Genomic DNA, 19,631 nt, shown 5'->3' on the forward strand with positions numbered 1-19,631 from the left:
CCAACCCGGACTGTATCTTGGCCAGTGTATGCTTCAGCATTAATGTTAAGATTAAAAAGATCTGAGGTCAAGTGATGAGTAGCACCCGTGTCTGGGTACTAGTTCAAATCATTTTCTGAAGATGAATTAGTATAATATGCTTGCATAGAGGATTGATCATGGTCGTAAGCTTCATCATAGCGATGATAACAACGTAAGGCAGTGTGTCCCGGTTTATTGCATACTTGACAAACAGGGCGAGATTCAGATGAACTCGAGCTTCGACCACGACCCCTGTTACGATTAAAACGACCATAACTACGTGCACCAGAAGTGAAGCCAGGAGCACGCCCAGGGCTGCGTCCGCCACGAGACCCACTCGAATGAGAGACAAAATTCGCACTGCCCAGCGTGAGATCAGTGGAAGATTGATGATGGTCCAGCCGAATTTCATGAGCTATCAGATGCCCATATAAATCCTCCAAAGACAGTGGGTCAACTCGTGTTGTTACAGAGGTAACAAAGGAATCGTATTCCGATCCTAGACCCGCAAGTAAGAACGAGACCAACTCAAATTCATTGAGTGGTTGATCAGCAGCGGCTAATGTATCAGCAATGGTAGTAAATTTGTGAAAATAGTCTGAGATAGAGGAACCACATTTCTTGAGTGTAGCCAATTGATAATGAAGGTTCATGGATCGAGCACGGGATGTGGAGGTAAACATTCTTTCCAGTGTCGACCAGACTTGATGAGAGGTTTGGCATTTAATCACGTGAGTAAGAACAGTTTCGGAGAGGGATGAATTTAGAGTTGTAAGGATTAACTGGTCTTGCATAATCCATTGCATGAAGGCAGGGTTGGGTATGGTTTGATTGGTAGGAGTTGTGATCATGGGGGAAGGGCAAACCGAGGATCCATCAACGAAGGAAAATAGGTGCTGACCTTTGAGGTAGGGGACGACCTGCGCTTTCCATTGCAGGTAATTATCTCTCGTAAGCTTGATGGGTGTAAAGTTGGGGAGGGATGTGGTGGGTGCAGGGAAGGTGTTTGTAAATATGGGTGGGTGAACAAAAGGAGAAGAGACATGAGTCTCGGAAACAGGTGGAGTTGAATCTGCCATAGCTTACGTGAGTCTTAGGCTCTTGATACCATGTTGAAGGAAATGTTTTCCACACTTTGCAGAGTTGTGGATTGTCTTATTAATAGAGAAATACAAGTATACTAGTAGTAGGAAACATAACAAACAGATAAGAGGAATTTCAAAAATAGAATACAACTGGATGACTAGGTATGTTTGGCAAGTGAGAGTTGTACTCTCACTACTATTCTTTATTTTATTATTACTTTTTATATATTTTTTTACTATTTATTACTTTTCACCTACTTTTTACTACTATTTAATATTTTATTATTATTTTTTCATTACTTTTTTACTACTATTCACAAACATTCTCAACACTTCTCAACACTTCTCACTACCCAAACGTACCCTTAAATCTACTGAATTTGAAACTCTAGTTTCCTACAGCTTCTCCATAACTGCCTTATCCTTAACACACAACTTTTACTTTTTAAGCTTTTAACGTTCAAGTAACGGTGGATTGAAGAATTGGCAGTGCGCAGCTCCACAGGGACTATATACATATACATGAGTGTGCATGCATATTTCAGCAGGATGATCATGAGCATCACCAGAACATACACGTACCATTAATTATAAGAAGTAACCTTTTTCTTAACTCGACCTTGGATCAGGAACTTCTCCAGGGCCAGGACCGAGGGTGAACGAGCATGCAAGTGATTCCTCGCATTCATCAATTTGTGTGATAAAAAAGTTCCCCCATATATGCTAGCTAGCTAGTTAGTAATATTAATTGCCGACTTGCTATTGGATTATAACATGATTCATTCAATGCCAATTTCACAATAAATAGCATGAATAAGAAAGATTAAACTAATGAGTATTGCTACGTCCGCAAAAAATTATACAAAAACAATCTCATAATTGACGTGTTTCATCTAATTCATTAAATTTATTTTATAATAAAAATAACTTTATAATATGACAAATCACATCAAGCACATCAATTTATAGATTGTTTTTGTGCAAACTTACAATATTTGAGCAAAAATGCTCAGTAAATTAGGAAAAGCAAAAACTAAAAGAAAATTTAAAGAAATAGAACGCATATTATATCCTACACTTAATTCAGGTCTAGCAATTGCGTTTGTAGCGGCCACAGTGCGTTTCTCCTCTCCTGCGACTTTGAGATTTCAGGGGCTCGCACGAAATGTACTTTTTACCCCTGCCGCTACATTTGGCTACAGGCGGTCTCTTTAAAGCGTCTAGAGAGTATCGAGAATGTGCTGCGAGCATTCTGCTTATTTCAGAATCAAACCATTGGTGTGGTTCGTCCATGTCAATAAGGGAGGTGACGTTGTCCTGGAATATTGAAGCATCAGCAGCAGCAACACTCGCTCCACAATGGCCTTTGTGCAGCAAAATCATCACCAGAAGAATTGCCAGGATCCGATGATCACCGCTAGCACCACCACTCTTTGCCGTTTCACCCACCATCTCAACGCCTCTTTGTGAGCCCTTAACTTGATCAGGAGCTTTGTTGTAGGCGAACTAGAAGACTAGTGCGTTTTGAATGAGGAGTTACAGAAGAGTACTACTCCGTTTTTAAAGACATTGTACGTTGATAATTATGATCACAACCACTTTTTGCATTTGTGGTCCAACAGATACTTCCATCCGATCACGGCAATTACAAATTTTAGTTGGCACATGCTCTGGTCATCTGATCATTTATTGATTGGTGGTGAGCTTTGCATATCATAATATTTCACTGAAGGAAAGACCCATCAATAATGTTTATGCAATGCCTGATAATTTCAGAAAAAGAATCATTGCTTGGATGTAAGACGCTTATCCTATTTTGAAACAAAATGCTTGTCCTGATCAGATGGCCTACCACCAAAAGAAATGGGAACTTGTGGACATTGCCTTTGAAAATGAGAGAGATGGCAATCTATAAAAACATTTTACCACCATTCACCATTTAATACATCCATGGTGCCCTCCTTTCTTCCCTATAACTATTAGCTAACAATATTGCAAGTGACTTCATAGTAAACTACAATTTACTTTAACAATATTAATTATCCAGAAAATGAATTCCAAAAAACTGATTACAAATTGATTTAAAGTATACCAATTTGTAATTTTTTATTTTAAAGATAGATTTTAAGTGCCATATCAAATTACGGGAGTTTAGTTAAATTTATTAAAATATCACACGTCACCTAGTCTTAGTTACAATAATTTACTTAATGAAACAACTTACTTTATCATAGCAAAGTAAAAACACGTTGCTAAATTGCAGAGAGTAACTACATCTGAAAAGATGACAAAAAAAAAAAAAAAACATTCAAAACCGTTCATCTCAATGATAAAACAGTTTATGGCCATTTTATCAAATAACGCTCCAAAGAAGGGAAAGAGCAACCACTGCCATGGCCGAAGACGACTTTTGAATAAATAAATAAATAGATAAAACTGAAACATTTTCAAACACTCTTTCAGTATTTGTGGAGGCCAGGGGATTAGAAAATAATCCCTTAATTCAGTCTTTTATTATTTTACTTCCACTCCTGCCAGTACCTCAGCCACATTTTTTTCTTTAGAATGAAAGAAATCAAAGGAAAAAGAAGGAATGAAGGTTAATAAATCTAAGAAGCAGAGCAAACCCAGTATTTTGCTTCTCATGTGCCCAAAAGTTTGTTATTTAAAAACACGAGCCGCCATGAAAAATCAAACATGGATGCAAAGAAATTTCGTTTTCCTGCTTTTCGACTTTGGTTTTCCTTTTTGTTTTCCCTCCTCAGAAAATAAAGATAGATAATCTTTTATCTTTCAGTTGACACATGCTCTGGATAATTGATTCATTTGTGGCGAACTTTTGATTCTAATTGTGGATTGAATGTCTACATACATCATACATATCATCCCATTCTGGGAAATGAAGGAAAGACCCATCCGTTCATCATATATTTCAGAAAAAATTATCACTGCTTCAAGATGACAGCTGTTCATATTTTTTAACGTCTTAAATTCTACCATCTTGATCAATCGCTGCAGAGCAGCCAGCCAGAAGTTGCAATTCTCCTATTCATAGTCTGACTTGTATAAATTTTAAATTGACAAGTTCTATATAAATTTTTGTATAAAAGTGGATTACATTTTTTAAGAAATGTAAAAAAATTATTTTTTATTAATAAGATATACTTTTTTATAAAAAATTTATACAAAATTTATCTATTTAAAAATTTTACGTAACATTAGAAACGAAAACGCCGTGCTCCTGTGGACATTGTCTTGGAAAATGAGAGAAATGGCAATCCAGACAAAAAAAAAAAAAAAAAATTTTACCATCATTCACCATTTAATTACCTTTGAAATTGTCAGATTTTAGTTGCTTATGATCATGTAAATTGCCATTTTTAATAGTTTATAGTTCAATTTAAATAAAAGTAGTAGCACCTCGCATATGCAAATTCAATGTTTATTTCGCTAAAGTTTTTAGCGCTTTGAGCAGTAGCTGATGGACTCATAAACAAATAAAATAAAATAAAAAATGTTAATTAACAACGAGATTTCAGAGAAGTAAAATAGGAAACTTGAGAAAGAAAAAGTTTTACTTTTCCATATCAAAGTTAAGAAACTGATCTGATCTGTCATGGATGCTGCAGGGTTTTGGCCAGACGAATATGAACAAAATGGAATTATCCTACCCATTTGCTTTCCAAGAAGTGGGCACCAAATTAGTGGTTTGTTTTATTTGACCTGCATTCTTTTTAGGGCAATATATATTATATGTAAATAGTAATGAAATTTTTTAAGTTAATTTGATTTATTGATTTCGGTAAATGAAATAAAAAAGTTCAATAAAAATATTAAAAAAATTATTTGAATATTATTTTTAATATTATTTTTATCTTAAAATTTGAAAAAATAGTATTATTTTATATTTTGTTTGAGAGTTTATGAAAATTATAATAATTAGATAAACAGCTCAAGATTTAAAATTAAAAATACTTAATAATAACAGTTATATTACCAGACAAATCTTAGTGTGAGTTTGGATCACAAACTCATCTCAACTCATCATTATAACTTTTTTAAATTTTAACACAAAATATAATAAAGAATTCAATTTTTTCAAATCCTAAAATAATAATAATATTAAAAAATAATATTTTAATAATATTTTATCAACTCAATTCAACTCAACTCAACTCACTCCAATATACGTTTATATTCAACTTATCAATGTACGTTTATGTTCAACTTAAGTGATAATTAAATATCAATGAACGTTGGTTTTTGTGCCCACGTATCTTGAAAGTGACTACTTCATGAAAATGATCTTTAAAATATTTCAGAATATTTAAAGGATATTGTTGTGAAATTAAAGAAATAAAACAAGATATTCAAGACAAAACTGGCTATTCGAGGGCTCAATATTAACTTGGCTCTTTAAGAGCTCAGTATTATTTACTATTAAAATTTTTTTCCTTGTGTATTACACACATATATGTGAAGAGTCCCTATAAGGATATTTGGCTCTCTCACTCTCTCTTTCTTTCTTTTTTCCGTTTCTTGCCATTTCTCGTTCATCTATAGTTTAGGTGAAAAGTTAGATAAGAAAATTAGGTCTATTACTCGAGCGATATGTCGAGCGCGACTCGAACAAATACTAATAATATATTTACACATTTGCATTTCAAGAGGAAAAAAAATAGAAACACTCTCATGTAAGTATCGTTCATACAATCCCTCACCCCATTATTCTCTCTTTCTCTCATCTCTCCCTCTCTCGTCAACACCAAATGTTTGCTCTCTCTCTCTCTCCCCCTCAAGTGGCCGGTCAAAGCTAACTTTCTCTCACCCCTCAGTCACTCTCTTTATTACTATTCCTCATTTTTTTAATTTTTTTTTCAATTATACATACTCAAATGAGAATTTCAATATTTGATTCTGAAAATTAAGCAAAAATGTTAGAGCTTGTTCCAGTTAAAATGGGCTTTATTTACATGGGGACAGTTATATTTTACTCTCTCTTGAAATGCAAAGGTGTCAACGTATTATTAGAGGGTGTAAATTCTTTCTATTCACATGTCCGGCCCCTAGCATCTCCAAAATGGAGAAGAATAACTTAGACGTTGAAATGAAGTGTGAATAGTAATAATATTTTGCAGATCTTATTAAAATGGATTTAATTTTTAAGGTTGAAATGAGTTTAAGTTTTGAAAAATACTTTAGCCACACATGAATTACACAAAAATAAATCCACAAACTGGCGTGGCTTGATGTGGTACATCCGATTGTAAAGTTATTTTTATTGTAAAGTAGATCTAACGAATCTTGTGAAACTACGTCAGTTTATAGATTTACTTTTGTATAATTTTTTTGTATCTTTAGTCGTTCTCTTAAATTTTAAGTTGAAATGTATGAAGTAGGTTAAGATAAATTTAACTTTTTTTTATGAAAAACTGAAAAAGTAGTGAATCTCATCAATAATTAGTTTGAGATAAGTTGAGTATAATTCAATAACCGAACATAGCCTTATGCCACAAACTACACATCTTTCTTTTTCCCCATTTTTTTCATAATAAGTATGTAATGTATAGATGATGAGTAGTACACCTCAATTGATTTAGCATAAAAAAATAAAAAAATAATTTAAAATACATATGTTGTGGGATCTGTATAACATAACCCATTCAAGATTTATGAAAAATGTATTCTATTTTTAGACTAATCACATTTTCTAAAATGAGTACGTGAGCTTAAGATTGTATAAAACATTATTCTAGTTTGGGTGCTGCTATTATGCCCCCAAGCTTTGACTGTTGTCCTTGCCCCGATTGCAAATTTGTATTTTTATTATTTTAAATAGTTTCTAAACATCTTTAATCTTTTTTAAGAAAAGTACTCTATTCATTAATCATTAAGCAAAAATAATTTTTTAAAAATACATGAACAATCAAATTGAAGGGACAAACTCAAGGGTATATAGTATAATTTCCTTCATATATTGTTATATGTGTTTATCTCTCGTTAAGGTTGAATTGAATAAGAATTGTCAGAATAATCAGTCTCGACTCTAGAGTTTTTGGACCATCCATTCCAAGCTTCGATTTTTAGATTTTTGGACACCCTCAATTATGTTTAAACATATCATGATTCCGACGACAAATGTGTTATAAATAGACAAGTAAGAGCTCACTTACAAGGTACGTATTTCCTCTTGAAAGTGCTTAATGTGGTAAGTATGAATTTTAATAAGTATTATGATAAATATAAAGATAATCATAAATCTATTCAATAAATTATTTTACAAGTGATTGTAATTAGGAAAATACTTTAGACATAAAAAAATTACACAAAAGTAAATATAAAACTGACGTGGCATGATATAATACATCAAATGATAAAATTATTTTTATTATAAAATAGATCTAATAGATCTCATAAAGTCACGTAAGTTTGCAGGTTTATTTTTGTATAATTTTTTTGTGTTTATAATAGTTCTCTTATAATTGATGATGATGATGATGATGATCATCATCATAATAATAATAATAATAATAATAATAATATTGTTCTTATAAATGAAAAAGATAAAATAATATTTTTAAAATTTTATAGAAAACTACTAGATACAATTATGATTGGAATGATAAAATGTAAAAAAAATGAAGAACTACGAAAAATAGTGTTCCGCCATTCAATCAAGTATAAATCAAGATCTAAAAGTACGGACAAAGATGAAACCACAATTGATTTGATGGTTAAGCCAAAAGCTTCAGTCAGAAATTGAACAAAATAAGGAGATAACAAGGAGCTGAAAATCAATTGTACCCAGAAAAAAACATAACGTTTTAGACAAAATGGTAAATCGCTTGGAATGAAGTAGAAGAGAAAGGTAGAAAGATGTCTTATTGGTTACCTATGGCCTGTAAGTGAAGACTCACCACCAAATTTGGCAGCAGACATGATCGTCTGGGAGTGTTTTTTTTTCACATTTTTCAATATTGATTCAGGGGAAAGCGTATATACTCGTGCTTCTGTAAAGTGTAAATAAAAAAAAATGCTAGTCATCGAATGTTGGGTTCCGATTGGATCCCAACATTTTTTTTTTTAGTAATTAAAGAAGTGTTTTTTTAGTGATGTTGTGATTTTTTTAAAAAAAAAAATGTTTTAGAATATTAAAAAATGAATGAAAAATAAATAAATAAATAAACATTTTTGTTCTTATTAGGACGGGTCTCATGCTAAATTCTTAGTGGATGTAGCACTGCTCATAAATAAATATTAGGACAAGATATGGAGAAGAATAACTTGTACGTTGATATGAGTTGTGAATAGTATTTTATGGATCTTATTAAAATGTATTTAATTTTTTTAGGTTGAAATGAGTTTAAGTTTTAGCCACACAAGAATTATACAAAAATAAATCCACAAATTGATGTGACTTGATGTGGTATCAGTTTGTAAAGTTATTTTTATTGTGAAGTAGATTTAACGGATTTAGTAAAACCATGTCAATTTATGAGTTTACTTTTGTATAATATCTTTGTGTCTTTAGCAATTTTCAAATATATGGTGTGGGGGTCTGAGTAGCATAACCCCATTCGAGATTTATATGAAAAAATTATTCTTTTTTTAGACAAATCACATTTTTTTAAATGGGTATGTGAGCTTGAGATTGTATCAACATTATTCCAGTTTGAGTAATGCTATTATGCCGCTCAACCTTGATTCTTGGCCTTGCCCGTGGTACAAATCTGTATTTTTTTTAATTTTAAATATTTTCTCAACATCTTTAATTTTTTTAAAAATATACCAATACACTAGTAGTAACTTCGTTAATTATGAAGAAAAAATAATTTTCAAAAAATATATAAATAATCAAATTGAAGGTACAAACTCAAGAGTGTAGTATATTTTCCTTCATGTATTGCCATATGTGTTTATCTCTCGTTAAGGTTGAATTGAATAAGAACTGTCGGAATAATCAGTCTCGACTCTAGAGTTTTTGGACCACCCATTCCAAGCTTCGATTTTTAGGTTTTTGGACACCCACAAGAATGGCTAAACACTATCGTGATTTTGACGACAAATGTGTTATAAATATATAGGTAAGAGCTCACTTACAAGGTACATATTTGCTAATGAAAGTGCAACAACATTTTTAACGTGGTAAGTATGAATTTTAAGATGTATTATGATAAATATAAAGATAATCATAAATCTATTCAATAAATTTTACTAGTGATTGTAATTAGGAAAATTCTTTAGACACAAAATAATTACATTAAAGTATAAAAAATTGACGTAAATTGATATGATACGTCAAATGATAAAATTATTTTTATTATAAAATAGATATAACAAATCTCATAAAGCCACGTAAGTTTACGGATTTACTTTTGTATAATTTCTTTGTATTTATAATAATTCTCTTATAATTATACTTAAGAAAATGAAAGAAATAGAAAATATAAAATTATTAAACACATATCAAATCAAATGTTTAAAACTCATTATATTAAAATCATAATAGGACATGCATTGCTTCACTCATTATAAGACCAATTAGATATAACAATAATAATAATAATAATAATAATAATATTGTTCTTATAAATGAAAAAGATAAAATAATAATTTTTAATTTTTATAGAAAACTACTAGATACAATTGTTATTGGAATGATAAAATGTAAAAATAGGCTATTCATTTTAATTTTGAAAGTATAATATTTTTCAATTAAAAAAAATATTACTTTAAAAAGTGTTATTCAGTACGATTTATTATTATGAGAAATAATAGGAAGAAACTTTTTATTTTTAAACAATATCGTATAATAATTTAATTTTATTCTTTAAATTTAAATACAATAATTTATTTTTGAATTTATATATAATATTATTATTATTTTTAGATCTTAGAAATAAAAGCATGTTCTTACCAAAATAATTTTTTAAAAGATAAAAAGTGTTATTAATTATTTTAATAATAATTTAAAAATGCATTACAAATAGATTAATATGAAATTTGTTACCACATAAGATGAAATAGTGAATATGATGAATTAAAGGCCAATTATAAATTGCTGCATAAATTAGAACCTAAAAACAATAATTGCATTTTGTAAAATAAAAATATTATTAATCCAATGACTATGATATATTTTTATGAATTACTATGAAAAATAATAAGAAGATAATTTTTATTCTTTTTAAATAATATTATGTACGAAAAAGTACAATTATTTTTAAATCTAAGAGAAAATATAATAAAATCTTAAGTTGTTCCAAAAGTTCAATAAACAAAAATCTTTCAATTTAGATTATTTGTAAGTTCATCATCATCATTATTATTATATTCTAATTAATATTATAATAATAAAATTTTAATTATATTTTTAGTGATGAATTAGATGATAAAGGGTTTAGAAGCATAATCTTTTTTCTTTTTTTTTTTATAAAAGCCTATAATTAAAATGTTAAAAAACATAATTCTTCTATATTTATTAAAAAAAAAATTAAAAGTGTTGAAAATCATAATTTTTTATAAAAGCATATATTTTATGAAAAAAGATTTTGAGTCATCATTAAAAAGCATAGTACTAACATTTTCCAGAATAATAAAAATGAAAAACTAAAATGCATACAATCCACTACATATTACAATATTTTGTTATTTACACATTACATTACATTGCAAAATACAAAAGTACAAAATATGAATTACAAAATAATTTCGGCAAGTGCAACTTCAAGTGATCTGACTGTGAGAGATCTTGCACATACTGTAAGCCAAAAAGGTCAATACAAAATTACTAGACAAGGGACTAATACAAACAAAAAAAGAAAAATACAAAATGTGCAATGCAATTAAAAAATCACAAAATTAGTACAAAATTAAACAACTATGTATAACTTTAATTATCACCATATTAAACAGAAATTAGCATCTATAGATTTCTGGGAATACCTTTATAAGTTGGATTCTGTAACACTTCTATGCTCTACACATTTATATAATTGGCTATTGCAGGATGACTTGTCCCCTACTAAGAAAAGACAAACAGATATCAGTTGCTGCTAGCCTGGCCTTAAAAAACGTTCCCAGTACACTTACCGCGCTGCTGGTTCCCAAGTCACCTCATGCTACCTCTACCCCCCAAAGGACTTTAAAAATTGACATTGCTCTCCAGAAGTCTTCTCATCTCTAAAGGGAAGACAATATCTTCTCTCTCCTTGTCGCCATTGCATGAGGATCCTTGAAGCACCAGAAACAGAAATCAGAAAGTGGATAAGATGATTCCAATGGATTATGTGGAAAAAGCACTCCAATTTTATTTATGAAGTTAACCCTCTTGTGAAATCCTGCACTGGAATAAATTATTTAAAATTAATTTTAAAGAATCTGTGTGATGAAGTGGCTTACATCTTGATCTAGTATTTTTAAAGAAACTGTGTGATGAAGTGGCCTTGTAATCTTTTATATCCTACATTATATCCTACATGGTTGTTTATGGTGCTTAAAAGGTGTGATTAAGAACCATCATATAAAGGTGAAACCTAATCATTCTGGACAAAGCCAAAACATTTGAGAAACGTATTTGACAAACATCAATAGAATTATTTGTATGAAATTTTATTACTTATTACAAAGTTTTATGCTCAACAGTACCAAATATGGCCGATGCAACAATAACCTCATGGAACTGCTCCAACTCTAGAAGGTAAGCTTCATCAATATATTAAATCCACTATGGTGCTTGGGTTTGCATCCTTTAACAAATCTAATAAAAAAAAAAACACACACACACACTATTAGAAAAGGACATAAATGTGGGATGCATTTAGGTGAAAAAATATATACAAAAAAACTGCAAAAAATAAAGATAATATTTAACAAAAAAGAACCCATGGGAACAAAAGCTAAACCTACCCACAATGCACTACCATTGACTCTTTTATATCAAAAGACTAATTCCTCTTCTTTAGACTCAAATGAAAAACAAAAATGCCTATAAAAAGCTAAGCTACTCATGCGTATGTATGGGATTGAGTGAACCCTAGGTAAACTACTCTCAGTAATTGATTGTCTTAACAATTACTGAGATGAAGCCAACAAGAGCTTTCATTGCAGCAACTATATCAAGGACCCCAACAGAACTTCTAGTCAATACCCTTTTTGCCATTTGAGTCCAGTCTCACAAATTCAATGACAATGCAATAAATTAGACTTAACAAATGCAAATGTTTACCTTTAATGCCCAAGGAAGAGTTCTTTAAATCTTGGATTCTCTGAAGTTTTTCAATTGCCTTGCCAAAATCCCCTTTAAAATCCACCAAACTCAAACTTAATATAAATTTCTAAAACTAAAAATTTCACGAAAAAATACAAGGAAAAGCGAAACCTTTCCAAGAATGAGGTAGACAGCCAAAAAAACCAATCCCCTCAAGTTTTTAGCATCTGGGACTTCACTTGACTGAGTGGAAAGACACTGTTCCAGTATCAGTAGACCTTGTGCTTAGGATTCATCTGAAACGAAAATGGAAGAAGAAAGTGAAAGAGTAAGTATGCGTACTTTTTTCAAGAAACCCAATAAAAGAAATAGAGAAACGGAACAAAGATAAACCCCCATGAAAGGAATGTCATGGACGGATCTTTTGCCATGCAGCTCTACAGAGCAAAGGAGGCTTGGAAATGAGGTGGGTTTGAGGTTTAGGGACAAAGACCTTTGAGCCTCGGAAGAAATAGGAAGAAGAAGACGGAATCACCAGATCTACCCAAATTTACATTCATTGTTCACAGATTGGGAGAGAGAGAGAGGTCTGAGCAGATAATAAAAAGAACAAACAAACTTGTACCTAACATATAGAGCCTGAAACACGTCTAATGTCTTGGATCCCAAGCTCAAGCACTTCCATCTTCTTCCCATATTTTCTACTCCTCTCCATCAAGTAACCATCGAGAGTCATCGATGGATACCCACTTGGCCAAGTTCAACACATGGCAGTACCTTTGAATCGACTTCACCAAGTAATCGCGGTCCCACTTTGAATGTAGTGAAAAAGGTAGCAAACCAGTTGGTGGAGGAGTACGAGAAGATGGAGGAGCTAGAGTTCGATGCAAGAGAGAATGAGCGGCGGGAGCTAGGGTTTACTATTTAGACGAGAGAGAGAGAGAGAGAGAGAGTAATTTAGCCGTGCGTTGGCGTGATTTGAGTTTTTTGTTTTTGGTTTTGAATAGAAACCGGGTACCGGGTTTAAAATTCATTACCCGGACTGCATAACCGCATCCGGACCGGATAGAGCCGGATAAGTCAATCTGGGTTTTGGCCCAGATTATATCCAGTCAGAAAATCACATCCAGAATCGGTTAGCCGGACCGGACCAGGAAAAAATCCGGCCTGAATGAACAGTACTAATTTTGGTAAGTGAAAAGCTGAGTAAAAAGAAGCCCATCAATGTAATCGAATTAGCAACCATTTAGCCGGTAGTTGTGCAACGGAAACAAAGGTGGTCTCACATCCACAGCTCCCAAATCTCCCAAACCAATTCCCAAGGATCAAATCAACTTTACTCTAAAAAAAAAACAATTCAATTATCAATATAGATTCAAATACTTATATAGTTTTAAAATCAAGAATTAATTATTCCAATCACTAATTAGTAACATCAATTACGTACGTAGCTGATAAACATATTGATCATATAAGCAATATATATGCTAAGCGCTGAGAGTACAAATTGTAAGGTTTTAGTTCTTTATGATGTAAATAATTGCCAATTTTAATAGTTTATGGTGCAATTTAAGAAATATATTAACATTTATGGATTCTATGATAACATATATCAGATAATATTAATTCTACATTTTCAAGAATTAAAAAAAAAAACAAATAATAAACATATTAATTTTGCTAGGTATATGCAAGCGGCAGGTAAAAGTAGGAATAAAAAAAAGGACAAAAGCAAACCATACCCCTCTCTCTCTCTCCCTTAAACTTTTCTTTCTTATTCGGTCTCTTCTTTCTCATCTCTCTCTCTTTTTTTCCTTTCTTTTTTTGGATCAATTATTTTGTGGCTGGTTCTGTGTTTTTTATTCAAAAATTTTGAATAGATCTATCTATTGGTTAGGTTTTTTTTTTTTTCATACATTAGAAGAATCACAAGAACATGGCCTTGGCCAATACCCCCAACACCTTCAACCATGTGGGGAACGCATAAACTTCCCACCAAACAAAAGCACTCAACAAAGAGATTTTTTACCAAACCAAAGATTATGCAAAGCACAGGAACAATGGGTATGACGAGCACAAGAGGAGAGATAGTTCAAGTCCAAGGTGGCCACATTGTCCGATCCACTGGCCGCAAATTAGCTGAGAACCCAGATGACAATTCAACCTTCATTCCACCAAGTCTAGACCTTGAGGCCATCACAGATACCTTGAAATCTTTATTCCCAACAAGTTCTGCAACTTCCTCTATCAATTTCCAGAGCTACCCACCTTAAATAATTTCAAGAGCCTCCAACCGCACCCAATATCTTGGCCTATCCCTCCACTCTTTTCAGGACCATTCAGCTCCAAATGGCCAGACCCACCTGAAATAATTTGCAGGGTCGGCATCGGTATTACCACAGAGAGAGGGAAGGTCTTGCAGCATGATTTGGGATGGAGGCCGAGAGGGAAGGGTCTTGTCGTCTTGCAACGTGGGTCTAAGGAGAGAGAGAGAGAAAATCTTGTAGGGATGGAGGAGAGGGAAGGGTCTTGTTTTTCCACAACAATTTTTTTTTGACCAACTCAGCAGCCATTTACATGACGCATAAGGCATGCGACTGTATTAAGCATTTTTGTAAACATATATATTGCAAAAAAAATAAAAAACAAAAACAACCAAATGAGTGTCACGATTTTTCCAAGATGTAGAAAAGTCATATGTTGCATTTGTTTTTGGAAAATAAAAGTAATTCGTTAGTGTGAATTTTAAGTAAATGTGATAGAGTGAGCCTATTTAAGACGTTGTACGTACTGAGAACTTGTACGTGAATATTTATCCCCCTCCATGGTCTCAACGTTGAATGATGATATATATACCGACTTGCCCAATTATCTGTCAACGAAAAGAATGAGACAGTTAGAAAAGAAAGAAAGAGAATTAATTTGACAACACGGAGAAAATGGTAGGAAAGTATATATATGTATGGAAAATAAATGAGCTAGAGGGATCTAAGAATTTGTATATATAAAAAATAGAAATTCGATTGGCAATCAAAAAAGGCAGTTAATTCACGATCAGCAAAACAATTCCCAATGCTCACATTATAATGCCAAATCATATTTCATTTACTTTTATTTTTATTATTGTTTTTAAAAAAAAGTTGATTTTATAACTTAATTAATTAAAAGCTTTGAGGTTGCATGTGCCTCTCTCACCTCTCGGCCATTCATCATCTCCTTGAATTCGTATGCCATCAATCATTATGTCGGGGACGCGAGCCACCTTGAGCCATTCTTTTCCTTTTTTACCTTTCAACTCTTCCTCCAACACACGATCACATTTCTTTGTCTGTAAAAAAGGAAGGGAGGTAGGGAAGCCCTCTTCTGGCATGTACCTGAGCTCTGGACAGCTATAGATTAGCAGTTGTACAAGGGAAGGGAGGTGCCCAAGGGGTGGCAAGGCACTACAATATTTGCAATCAAATAATTTCAACTCAGACAATAAAGTAAGCCCTCCTATCCAATCTGAAAAGCCTTTCCCTCTCTAGCGCTTGATGGAGAGACTTTTCAAGTTTTCATGGGGCTGCAGATTTTCAAGTACACCTCTTTGACTTTCCGAAATACCAAGTACTTTTGGAGAAATATTCCATTCTAACACCAACTTCTCGAGGTTACCCTTATCCTTCAAGCTTGCATTCAAAGCATCATCAGCTGATCTAACATTTTCGAGCTTTTGAATTACAAGATTTCCCCGAAGATTTTTTAGTTTTCCCAATTCTCCAATGTTAGACCCACTAGCACTGTCATGTTTGCTGACGATGAATTTTGACAACGTCTGGAGACAATTTAATCTACCCATTTTTATCGGCATCTCCTCCTTTAATTTGGGAGTTGGATCAATTTCAAGATGACGTAAATTAATAAGTTTCCACATATCTCTTGGCAATCTATCCAACTCACTACACCATGATAACTTCAACGTTTGCAAATTGCACAAATTACATATGGAATCGGGCAATCTGTTAAATATTGCGAAAGAAACATCCAAATAACGTAGATATTTCATATTGCCAATTGAATCAGGCAACTTAATAATCCGAAAGCCCATACTGCCTAGGGAGAGAACTCTTAAGCACAATATTGTCCTTGGCATTTTGATTTCCCAATACAACACGTAATCTTTTAATGTAAGGAAAGTGCGCAATTGTTTGGCCTTTAAAAGATCAGCTTCAATATTCTGGAATGTACCCCAACTTTCATCGAAATCCGACACATAGCGAGTCATCTTCACAATTTTTTTTAAACTATCAGTGCCAAATTGCCTAACCACGGATTTTGCCAAGTCGTTGACAAGATCATGCATTACAAAACCCGAGTTAGTTTCACGACTTGATTGTTGAAATAATGATCTTGATACCAGAGCATCGAAGTAATGATTGCCAACTTCTTCCATAGTTTCTATTTCGGATTGTTGCAAGAAACCTTCCGCCATCCATAACAACACTAATTCATCTTTATTAAAAATATGATCTTTTGGGAATATCGAACAATAAGCAAAACATCTTTTTAAATTTGAGGGGAGAAAGTTATAACTTAACCTCAAAGCTGGAAGAATGTATGTCCCCTCCATGGGAAGATTCCATAAATTGCTCTTCAATATATTCGTCCATCTCTCGACATTTGATTCAGACCACAAGAGATTGCCAATGGCTTTGATTGCTAACGGTAGACCTTTGCACTTTTCCACAATTTGTGTACCTATTTCTTTTATCTTTGGATCTGCGTTAATAGAGCTACCATCACGAAATGCATGCTTTTCAAAAAGTGACCAACAATCATCCTTTGGTAATAGCTTTAGATGATGAGTTGCAATAGCGTGCATGGCCGATGCAACGCTTTTATTCCTTGTGGTGACAAGGATCTTACTTCCTCGAGCCCCATATTCCAAGAGTTGGCCTAGGAACTCCCGATGATCGAGTTTCTCAGTCCAAACATCATCCAAAACAAGGAGAAATTTCTTTCCCGTCAAATTCTTCTTTAGTATAACTCGAACCTCCTCTGGATTCTTAAATTCAGGACAAGGTAATGAAGTTGCTGCCTCTATAATAGATTTCTCTACCATGGGCAAAACAAATTCTTCTGAAACAAAAAACCATATTTTAAGGTTGAAATTTTGTTTCACCCGACTGTCACTGTATGCTAGTTGAGCAAGGGTAGTCTTGCCGATTCCCCCCATGCCAACGATGGCAATCACGCACATTTCATTGCCACTCGCATCAAACGAGAGCAATAAGTCAATTACTTTTTTCTTATCCTCATCCCTACCAAAAGTGTCAGACTCTCTGACATAAGAAGTGGTCAACCTTTCTGGATATTGTTTTCCTCCAAGTCCTACTTGTAGACCCATAAAATCCTTTTGTTTTGCTAGATGTTCTAGTCTATCAAGTACCTCTTGAATCCTTGGCTCTAGGCGATGGATAAAAGGATTAAGGCAACTACTAGAGATGAAGTTTCGTACATTTCCTGCAACGAGTTTGAATTCAGCACGCAACTGGCATCGGAGGGCTTCAGTAGCAATCTCATCCAATATGTCTTCTACATCATAGGCAACTTCTTTAAGCTCATCAATCCACATTTTCACATTAGGATTCGTAACTTCCTTTTCTTCCGCGTCTTCCAGCACCATATTCATTGACCGCAATGATATCTCCATCTTCTTTAAGAGTTTTTTGGTTGATTTTTGTTTGGAAATGAAATGAACGACCCTTGGAGAAGCCATTTTATCGAAGACCACTCCAAGGAGGGCAGAGAGAAATGCCATTCCCACCTCAACCATGTTTTTCTTCTTCGGAATGAAAGAAATCAAGGGAAATGAAGGAAGGTATTTTTAGCAAACAGCAAAGCAAGATCAAGCGAAAGAACAATGTGAGTGGTTATATAAGCGAAAGAACAATGTGAGTGGTTATACTGATCATACACGAAAGAGGGTACAGAGTGAAAGCAAAGCAAAGAATATATGCATCTTAATGCTTTAAAAAGGAAGTCTTTATTCCTTGCTCTCTTTCTTAATTGCCTTCTTAATGTGGTTTTCTTAAAGAATTATAATACTTCTTTTCATGGGGACGCAATATTTTTTCTCATCAAATAAGATCTGATCTTGCTCTTACTGAGGGATTGGAATTGTTCTTGTCACAGATCTAAATCTACGCCAAGTAAATCATTTTCCTCTTCTTCCTCTTCTTTATTTATTCTTCCTGGAAAAAAAAAAAACCGTCTCAGTTGTTCTTTATTCCAGATTTTCTTTTAATGGCAGACTCTTTGCCCTTTCTTTGAATTTTGCACACCGCTCAGTTCTACTCGCTGAAAGCATAAAGGATCATAGTTCTCCTCTATTTCAAAATCAGTCACAATGTGATGGGTTTGCTTGTTCCTAACGGTTGAATATGGGTTTAGCAAATTAATGCTCAGAAGTTGACAATAACGTATCATTCATTGAGAAGAAATATGAATAAAAAAAAAAAACCTTTTTGAATCCTCGTGAAGGGTTAAAAGAATAGAGAAAAAATAGAAAGAGGAGCAGAGCACGGACAGTGCTTGACAAAAGGCTTAAGAGAATTTTCTCTGAAATGTATTTTCCTCACTGTATTTTCACTGTCACTGTACATCATTTATATACACATTTTTAAGAAAGGAAATCAGAATTCAAAGATTAATCCTACGGCTCATATAGCCTTAGTCAGTTACACAAGAATATTCTGGAATTCTGACAGTTGTCATGCTACGAGTGTGCTCAGAGGAATTTCTTCTAGACGCGTCAAGGCTGGTGATGTTGTTGCTGCTGCAGGTTGCTGCTGCGTCGTCTTGGCGTGAGGACTGCTGCTGCGTCTTCTGGTGTGAGGATTCTGTTACCTCAATAAGGGTTAATTGCTTTTACAACTCCTCTCTTAATTCTATCACCGCATTATAATTTTTTTAAATTTTCACTCAAAATGAAATAAATAATTTAATTTTTTCAAATCTTAAAATAAAAATAATATTTAAAAATATATATTCTAATAATATTTTATTCAATAATTTTTAATTTTAATCTCAACTCATCTCATCTATCTACGAAAACAAACGAGGGCTAAAATGGTTCACTTTTCATTGATATCAAGCTAGCCGTCCTGGATGAACTTCAAGCTAGCTTGGAAGTTACCGGAGAAACCATCTGTTCGATCCTTAGAAAAAAATTAGATTTTTCCATACGGATCTTTTTTTTTAAAAAAAGACATGTATGAGTTTTGCTCAATCTAGACCTGTACGAATCATTTTCTTGAATTATTTGATCATCAATT

At 32.9% G+C, this 19,631-nt stretch overlaps 1 protein-coding gene and 1 long non-coding RNA gene across 7 annotated transcripts; both read right to left on the reverse strand.

Annotated features, from left to right (window-relative positions):
• Positions 1 to 10,640: 10,640 nt before the first annotated feature.
• LOC108988902 lies at positions 10,641 to 13,295 on the reverse strand. 6 transcript variants are annotated; one of them, XR_004801485.1, is made up of 7 exons: positions 12,941 to 13,295; positions 12,487 to 12,611; positions 12,334 to 12,405; positions 11,754 to 11,865; positions 11,199 to 11,339; positions 11,052 to 11,127; positions 10,641 to 10,866 (listed from the first exon to the last, which is right to left on the reverse strand). It is a non-coding gene; the product is annotated as an uncharacterized LOC108988902 (long non-coding RNA). The 6 variants fall into 6 exon arrangements; XR_001995756.2 differs by lacking the exon at positions 11,754 to 11,865 and having other exon boundaries at positions 10,705 to 10,866; XR_001995759.2 differs by lacking the exon at positions 11,754 to 11,865 and having other exon boundaries at positions 10,709 to 10,866; positions 11,052 to 11,130.
• Positions 13,296 to 15,838: 2,543 nt separating this feature from the next.
• On the reverse strand, positions 15,839 to 18,130 carry LOC108987366 (putative disease resistance RPP13-like protein 1). Its single transcript, XM_018960268.1, has one exon. The coding sequence runs from the start codon at positions 18,128 to 18,130 to the stop codon at positions 15,839 to 15,841; it is 2,292 nt and encodes a 763-aa protein (XP_018815813.1).
• Positions 18,131 to 19,631: the final 1,501 nt, after the last annotated feature.

This window comes from Juglans regia, chromosome 5 (genome assembly GCF_001411555.2).
Source record: "Juglans regia cultivar Chandler chromosome 5, Walnut 2.0, whole genome shotgun sequence".
NCBI classification, from domain to species: Eukaryota; Viridiplantae; Streptophyta; class Magnoliopsida; order Fagales; family Juglandaceae; genus Juglans; species Juglans regia.